Source organism: Grampus griseus (assembly GCF_964374135.1).
Source record: "Grampus griseus genome assembly, chromosome: 8".
NCBI classification, from domain to species: Eukaryota; Metazoa; Chordata; class Mammalia; order Artiodactyla; family Delphinidae; genus Grampus; species Grampus griseus.
Genome location: NC_139002.1, coordinates 43,950,629 through 43,959,844, shown reverse-complemented (window position 1 = coordinate 43,959,844; position 9,216 = coordinate 43,950,629). Strand labels below are relative to the sequence as shown.

The 9,216-nt window shown below is 36.3% G+C and overlaps 1 protein-coding gene across 1 annotated transcript in view; it reads left to right on the top strand.

The window, feature by feature from the left end:
- Window positions 1–883: 883 nt before the first annotated feature.
- The window catches only part of TYR (tyrosinase), a gene marked incomplete at its 3' end in the record, with an annotated part of 110,604 nt that continues 102,271 nt past the window's right edge, over window positions 884–9,216 (top strand). The window contains exon 1 of the mRNA XM_082660341.1: window positions 884–1,909. Within this exon, the coding sequence (XP_082516467.1) occupies window positions 1,091–1,909 (819 nt within the window). The 5' untranslated portion in view covers window positions 884–1,090. The remainder of the gene's footprint in view (window positions 1,910–9,216) is intronic.

The following is a 9,216-nucleotide window of genomic DNA, read 5'->3' as shown; positions in this document are numbered from 1 at the left end:
ATTGTACAGCACAGGTAATATAGCCAATATTTTATAATAACTTTACATGGAGTATAAAAATATTGAATCAATATGTTGTACACCTGAAACTAATATAATATTGACAATCAACTATACTTCAATTAAAACAAAAGAGTTTCCTTTGGAATATTCACTAGTAAAAGTTTCCAAAATAAAGCAGACGACCCAGCTATCAAAGTGACCTCTCATTAATAATAGTCAGAAAATGAGTGATTAGACAGCAAGCAAGCAGCTAGCATCAAGATGATCAGGAAGTGTATCAGAAAAAAATTTTTCTTCTGATACTTTGTATAAAATAAATAACCTTCAGGGCTTCCCTGGTGGCGCAGTGGTTAAGAGTCCGCCTGCCGATGCAGGGGACACGGGTTCATGCCCCGGGCTGGGAGGATCCCACATGCCTCGGAGCGGCTGGGACCGTGAGCCATGGCCGCTGAGCCTGCGCGTCCGGAGCCTGTGCTCAGCAACGGGAGAGGCCATAACAATGAGAGGCCCGCGTACCGCAAAAAAAATAAATAAATAAAATAAATAAATAACCTTCAGATATAAGAAATAATCTCTAGGCTCTGAAAAGTGTCTCTTTCTGCAAAGACGAATTCTACCAATGCTATGGCCTATTTATGGTCTTTGAGAAACCATCTTGCACCCAAAATCTCTAACACTGCTTGACTTTTCTTAATAAAAGAAGCTCTATTCCTGACATGGCTTCTCATTTGCAAATTTAAATCATCACTAATTTTATAGTCAATTAACTGGGTTAATTTAGATCAGGTGGTATTATTATTATTCTAACCATAAGTATTAAACTATTAATGGTGAACAGTGTTTCTCACTTTAACGTAGGCCTATCCCACTGGTGGGATACATGCCAACTCCAAGGAAAAGTTAGTCATGTGGTTTTCAGAAGATGAAAGCTTAAGATAAAGACTGAGAGTGTTTGATGCTGGAGGTGGGAGTGGTATTATATAGGTCTTAGCCAAAACATGTGATAGTCACTGAAGGGTTAGCTGGAAAGAGAAGTGTGTGGCTCAGTTAACCAGCTCAGGCAGACCTTGTGAGAACTAGAGGAAGAATGCTCCTGGCTGCTTTGTACTGCCTGCTGTGGACTTTCCAGACCTCTGCTGGCCATTTCCCTCGAGCCTGCACCTCCTCTAAGAACCTGATGGAGAAGGAATGCTGCCCACCATGGGAGGGTGACGGGAGTCCCTGTGGACAGCTTTCAGGCCGGGGTTCCTGCCAAGACATCATTCTGTCCAAGGCACCACTTGGACCTCAGTTCCCCTTCGCAGGGGTGGACGACCGGGAGTCTTGGCCCTCCGTCTTTTATAATCGGACCTGCCAGTGCTTTGGCAACTTCATGGGATTCAATTGTGGAAATTGTAAGTTTGGCTTTTGGGGACCCACCTGCACAGAGAGGCGACTTTTGGTGAGAAGAAACATCTTTGATTTGAGTGTCCCAGAGAAGAACAAATTTCTTGCCTACCTCACTTTAGCGAAACATACTACCAGCGCAGACTATGTCATCCCCACAGGCACCTATGGCCAAATGAATAACGGATCAACGCCTCTGTTTAATGACATCAACGTTTATGACCTCTTTGTCTGGATGCATTATTATGTGTCAAGGGACGCACTACTTGGGGGCTCTGAAATCTGGAGAGACATTGATTTTGCTCATGAAGCACCAGGTTTCCTGCCTTGGCATCGACTCTTCTTGCTGCTGTGGGAAAAAGAAATCCAGAAGCTGACAGGGGATGAGAACTTCACTATCCCGTACTGGGATTGGCGAGATGCAGAAAATTGTGACATTTGCACAGATGAGTACATGGGAGGGCGCAACCCTGCAAACCCTAATCTACTCAGCCCAGCATCCTTCTTCTCCTCTTGGCAGGTAAGATGTGCTTGACATACAATAGCAGAGCATAAAAGAACCGTAGCAATCACTTCTTCTGGAAGGTCTTCATAAACACCTTTCCCATCTCTCTGTCTCCTGTCAAGCCTAGAAAATTTTCCCTGTCAAGAGCTCTCAACATACCTTGTATTTTCCCTTTATAGCACACTTCACAATTAGAGTTCCGAAGAGATTTTTGTGGTTATTTGTCTAATATCCTCTACTTGGTTCCTAAAATCTAATGAATAAAAAGTACTTGGTTCATTACTGTATCTCCTAGCACCTGGGATGGTGCCTGGCAAATGGTAAGAGCTCATGAACTATCTGTTGAACCAACTGATGAACGAATACTTAGATGATTAGGTAAATAAATGATTTAGGTCAATGTTTCTGAAATTTTATTCACAATAAAATTTATACATTGCACAAATTAAAAATACAAATTCCTATCTTTATCCCAGGAATCCCATTGATAAGAATCTTCAAAGGAGGTTCCTGGGAAGACCTCATTTACTAAATGTCTATGGTGATTACCATCATCAGCAAAATTTGGGGAATATTACTTAGATTAAATTTTCTTTTAAAAAAATATATGAAGACCCTGAGGCTCAAACAGGTAAATAATGAAAATAGCTAATATTCATCGATCAATTAGCATGTATCAGCCCCTGTTGTGTTTATGTGCCTTAATTCATTTAATATCCTTACTAATCATTCCCCATCTCAAAGATTTAAAAAGACCAACCTGAGGTATAAAGATATTTATATTAGATATAAAGATATCTAATATAAAGATATTAGATCTTGTAACTTGTACAAGATCACAGAACTAGTAAATAGCAGAGACAAGATTTGTTCTCAGATAGCCTGGCTGCATGACAACCCTATAATATTGGGTTGGTCAAAAAGTTCATTCGGGTTTTTCTGTAACATCTTATGGAACAACCTGAACAAACTTTTTGGCCAACCCAGTATTTCCAAGGACATGTCTGCTATGATGTTGAAAGGATCTGGCCATCCTACCTCACTTTTTTCAATAAGATCCAGAAGAAATTATAATTTTTTCCAAAATATGTGCAAACTTTTGAGGCACAAGATAAGGGATTGTTATTTTGAAGTTTAATTTCTGTTTCTCCTATTCTGATTTTTTTCACTCTGGATTAGGAGCAAAAGGCAGCCAAAGAAATATGCTTTTAATTATTTATCATTTTAAAACCATAGGTAGAAGGAATGTTTTTCTGCCTGTATTCCAAACATTTCTAATACAGCACTTTTGACTAGCAGTGCTTTATGGAACTAAACCCCAATATTTAAATGAGATGGGAAGAATCTTGCATTCTCACCCGGCGCTCTGCAATCTTGAAATGTGGATGGCTTCCCACCTGCCCCCCTACACTAAGTTCACACACCTTCCAAATGGAGCCTATTGAAGCTCACTGAAAATGACCACTGTAATGTCTTGTGTCACTAATGTCAGCTATTTACCAAGAGAAAGGAGTGAATTTGTGCAAGAAAGGCTGGAAAAATTGTGCTTCAAAAAAAAAAAATCTATTTCAATAAGCCTTCAGACCTCCTACCTTAATCTATAAAGTGCAAAACTTTCATCTAACTCTCACATCCTCCGTTACTGCTTAAAATACGGTTAAGCTTGGATGCGGGATTTTCAGTCAGTTATAGTGCTTTCCTTAACTGCTTCTCTTGACCCAGAAAAACTGGAGGATTATCTAAATTACCAAAAAGTTACAACATCCACACTAAAGCTTAATAGGCAAATACTAATTGATATTAATTACATTAGATGTAGGCTTCTTGGAAGTACCTAAATTATGTTTCTAATTTTTTCTATTCATTTATTGATTATTGAGTGGAAATTTTTTTCTGTTTCTTTCTCCTTTACAACTGTGTCCAGTTTTACTGCTAAATAAAACTTTTTGGGTCTAGTAGGTAAACACTAAGTTGAAATTGTTATATTAGATTCGATATTGTTCTATGATTAAACTACTGTGTAGTAACTGGTGTTAAAAATAAGATTAGGAAATACAGAGGACAAAGACTATTGAAGAAAAATGAGCAAACGACAATTTAAATAAGGAAGGTGAAATGAGTGAACATTTAGGTTCACCTACCATGAGTGGTGTCCTTGTGTGAGGTGACAGTCAAACCCAATTCTAGTTGGCTGTTTCCATTCCTTTGCAGAGCATCTCTGGTTATAGTCCTTTAAAAATGAAGATCAGTTATTTATATTGACTTAATTCATCAGTTCTCAGTATCTTCTAAATCACTTAGGAGCTTAAAAAATTGCATGTGCTCCACCCATCTACCTTCTGCCAGAAAATCATAGTCAGGGGGTCCACTGTGAAGTCCAAGCATCTGTATTTTTAAAAACTTCTACTGGAATTCTAATGCACAGCCAGCACTAAGAATCACTGATTTAATTAACATGGAAATTGTTTTGGTATCTCTTTCACTTTACAAACTCAGGTTCTATAATAAACACACCACTAGTTTAAATGCTTTTGCCTGAATTGAACACTCAAATCAAGAACTAGACTGTTTTATGCGAGATGATGAGACCAAATATCTTCCAGACTTGGTGAGTTCATTAATATCTTCTTAATTAGTTAGACTCAGCCCCTTTGGTACAAAGCCTCCTGCTTTTTCTTGGTTTCAGATATCTTTTATTTGACACACACAAAAATAGAGTTTTTAGATTTATTAACTCATAGGATTTATTAACTCTGAGCTAAGAGACCTTCAGTGGTGTGTAGTGTACTGCCTGCATTTTGTAAAAGAAGATAGTGAGACCCCGAAAGCTAGGATGATTTGTCTAAGGTCACACAGCTGAGGACTAAAACCCAGTGCCTTTGACTCCAATGCTATTTCAAGTTAACCATGTTGTTTCCTATTTTTAAGGAGCCATTTAGGCTTGGAAGGGATAAAACAAGCCACTAATTTATGGATGTAAATTCTGACTTGTAGTCACTTTAACTCCCTTAATATTCAGTTGCACAGACAGCTGGGGCAGATATTCTGATGTAGTCCTTTTCATTCATGTTAGAGTGAAATTATTCTATTAGACATTTATTTATCCACATCCCTTACTCAGGAAGAATTGACCTTCACCCTTTTGCACTATCATTATACTTTGTACAGATTTGTATCATAGTACCTATAATTCTTCAATACATGTAATTGTTTTCAAGCCTATCTTTGTCTAACAGACTGCCATCTGCTCCAATGTAGAAAGCATTTCTAATTTATCTTTATGTCCACAGAATCAGGAACATAATATATACATGAATGGGCTTTGTCAATATATGTTGAATTGAACAAAATTGAAAATCATAGAAATGTTAGCTCCAGTATTAACACACATAAAAAATTAAACTCTGCATAGACATAGCTAGATTTCTAGAACATTAAGCCACAATTTATAGCACTGGATCCCCAAGGCCAAGGACACAATTATACCAAAATAAGCAGTAACTTATTGTCTGGAATAAAGCATTTTGTGTAGCTCTCTCTAGGCTTATGTGTGTGTGTGTGTGTGTGTGTGTGCAAAAAATGAAAGCACACATAGAGAAGATCAGGCAAGTTACAACCCGAATGTTACTTAAGTGAGATTAATAATATTTACTGATAAGGTTCCTTATTCAATAAAATAATACATTAAAAATGATGTACTTAATGTTAGTTTTCATTGAAAGCCTATATTCAGAATTCACATGCTTTTTTGGTATATTTGTACCTTTATTTTTTGGTTTGTTTAATGCCAAGAGCTTTTAAACTAGAAGCATGTTTGTCGTCAGTTAAAGCAGTCCATTATTTTTGGAGGTGGGGGGTGAACATTAAAGTACAAATACCTACGCTCAACACAGTTAGATCCAATGTTATGCAAGCAGCAGATAAGCTAGCCGTAAGAAGGAAAGGGTAGCTGTCATGATGGATCAAAATAAAGAGAAAAATTTTTCCAAGATGATGGGCATGAGTGAAGTGTGACCAGGGAATTCGCTCATCAGGTGAAAAGCATATCACATGGACGCAAACAGTAGGAAGAAAAAAAAGTTACTTTTCAGCAGCGAGTCATGGGTTTAGGTAACCATGGCAACAGCTCAGTGAATTAACAGCTTCTCTTTTTTCTTTATGAAAAAGATTCTGTGGAATGTCATAGGGTTTACATTTTTATTTAGATAAACCTCTAATGTCATGATAGAATTTTTGCTCCTAAAGCTTTTAATAACTGGTTGTTTGTCGCTATTTCTTTATGTTTAAGAGAACACTAAGTTCACTTTCTCCATTAATACATCTGTTTCTTCTTTCTATATCTCCCTTTTTTCATTTGACTTGGGACAGCTTGATCTATTTCTCCAAAATCATATAAGTCACCTGTGTTGAAACAGAAAAAGAACAAATTCCTCATCAGAAGACCTCTGCCACTTACCAGATTCTACCTCTGCTAGTTACCAGATGTTATTGGACAAGTTATTTGGAATCTTTGACCTTTGTTTTTTTTTCTCAACAGAAAAAAATGGGGTGCAATTATCATATATGTGTGTTTTCTGTGTTGATGAAAATACTAAATGGAATGGAAAGTAGAATAATGCAGTGGAAAGGGTATAGTCTTTTGAGTCATAAAAACATGACTTTTGTAACTTACTTAGCTACAAAATCCTGGACAAGTTACTTAATTATTCTGAGACCGTTTTTTCTTTAAAATTAGAATAACATATCTTAAAGCATTATAGTAAAGGGATTCAATGAAATCTGTTAATGTAAAATGACTAGTTTAGTATCTGACATATTCTTTGAGTTCCATATACCAAAATTATCATAATGTATCTTTATATGATATATTGATGATAGTTATTATAATAATGACTATTCATCCAGTGTTACAGAGTCAGGGTTAACAATTTGGTGGCCTGCCCAACGGTCTTGTATTCAATAATAATACAATAGTTGCCATTACTTGGCACTATATACTAAATGCTTTACTTAGGTAAAATTATTTGATCCTTTGTAAAAAGTTGTTATAGTCCCCATTTACAGATGAAAAACCTTGATATTCAGAGAGCTTAAGTAATTTGCTCAATTTGGAAAGCATGTCTGACTGCAATCTGCATGATGGTAACCATAGTGATAACACTTTCTTCTACCCTGCCTCTCCTTCTGTATCAAATATAAAAACAATAATTTGAGATTAAGTTTTTCAAATTATTTCTGGAAATGGGGTAGATTTCTTCCTTGTTACTAATACATTGTCATCTGAACATTTAGCCACTTGGCTGTTGGCATTTCAGCAAAAATAGTTTCATTCAAACCTCTCTAATTTAACTGAGTCTGCTGTAAGAGTCTTTTAGGCAGTAGGATCTTTTGAAAATATCCTGATATGGTTTATTATTCAAACAGGAATGAAAATGATTTCATCTATATACCCACTGTGATGTCTAGTTAATCGACATTTTAAAGGAATCCAATATATTACACTCAATGCAAAAGTTAAGTTAGCTTTATTCAACCATCCCTAAGCCATTTACAGGCAGTCATAAATCTACTGGATATAGCTTTGGAATCAGGAGGACTGTGGATTAATGTTCTAGTCCTGGCTCTGAACATCATATGACCTTAGACAAGTCACCCAACAATTCAAGTTCTCAATTATGCATGGATAAAAGGATTGAGGAATGTCATGAAGTATGAAGAAAACTAGAAACTGACATCTGTTGAGCCAGAAACTGCATTTTATTATTTTATTAATATAATAAATATAATAAATTATACATTAATATGTAATATTTATTATTTCATATTACAGTTGAAGAAATTGAGACTCAGCAAGCCTAAATAACATACTCATTGCCCCATTGCTAGTAAGTAGCTGAGCCAGAGTTGAAGCCCACACCTACATGAATTTGGAAACTAATTCTTTCCCAACACACAACGCTTCAATTCATAAATGATATCTTAATGACCAGAAATTAAAAGCTTCTCTAAGTGTCTGTTGTATAACACAGTAGCAGCCATTCCCGGGGGGGGCAAGGCTCATTCAGTTCTATCTGATGGTGAGTTAATTTGCTTTTACATTCTTATAGATTGCCAACTCACTGGAGCCAGAGACTGATAGGATTGTTTTGATTATTCCTAACTGTGATGCAAGCAGCTGACCAAGAAGACTTCACTTTTAAAATATTGTTCCATGTGCCTTGCCTGTTGCCCATAAAATTATTAATCATAATACAGGGTTTTAGATCCCACTAGCCTTTTATACTCTTCCACACTCAGTTTCCTCATCATTAAAATAGGGATAAAATCATATAAACCTACAAGGTCATTTGTGAATTTAAAAAAATGTACACAGAGATGCCTTCCCTATTGAGAGTGGGGCCTCAGTATATATTTAATACAAACGATATATTTTTGGAAATATCTTCTAGGGCAAATGTTGGTACCAGTAACAGGAAGGACTAGCTAAAAACGATGTGCAACACATGTTGGTAGTTGAAGATTCACTGGTTCATCCATTGACTTGTTTATTTTCCCATCAAATTGTTATAGAGCCTCTATTATAGATTCTGGGAATAAACAGTAACAAAAAAAAGAAAGTTATCCTATGGAGATTACTTTTTTTTTTTTAAAGGAAGTGATACTGACTGCTTATCAAGGGAGATTAAAGTGAGTCAAGTTTGAGTTTGACAAACAACCACGTTATCTACTCAGTGGGCACAGGCCTCCTACAGACTAAGTGCCCAATGCGAACAGTCTCACTGATGGCAGTGTGGACTCTCCTGCGTTTTATGCTTTTGTTTAAGGCTGATATCTTGCTACCTGCTTAACTGACATCATGGAACCTAAGGCATCAATGATTTTAAGATGAAGAATTAACTTATAAACCACTAAGAAAAACTCTGCCAGTTAAATTATGATGTTTTTTTAAATCACTTAGGATTTTTATATTCATTGAAAGAGCTCCTTTTGACTTATTTAGTCACATAATTTTATCAAAGTTCAGTCTTCTGCCTACATATAAGTGAAACTGTAAGCAAAATAATTTGGTGAAGGATTTCTAAAATTTCTTCAGATGTTAGAGTTGGACCCTTTTGATTTACTTTTTAAGTCAGAGTTGACACTGTTTTTTTCAAAATATTGGTTTGGCCGCGAAGATTAGGTAGAATATCAGATAAATGGCAAGGAGTGAACACGCTCAGGCAAGAACAAAGATGTGGGAAGGAGAAGCATGAGTGATGCCCAGAGAAGAGTAGCCAGTCTGACTTCAGCAGTTGGCTCACAGAATTTGTAAACAAATAAAG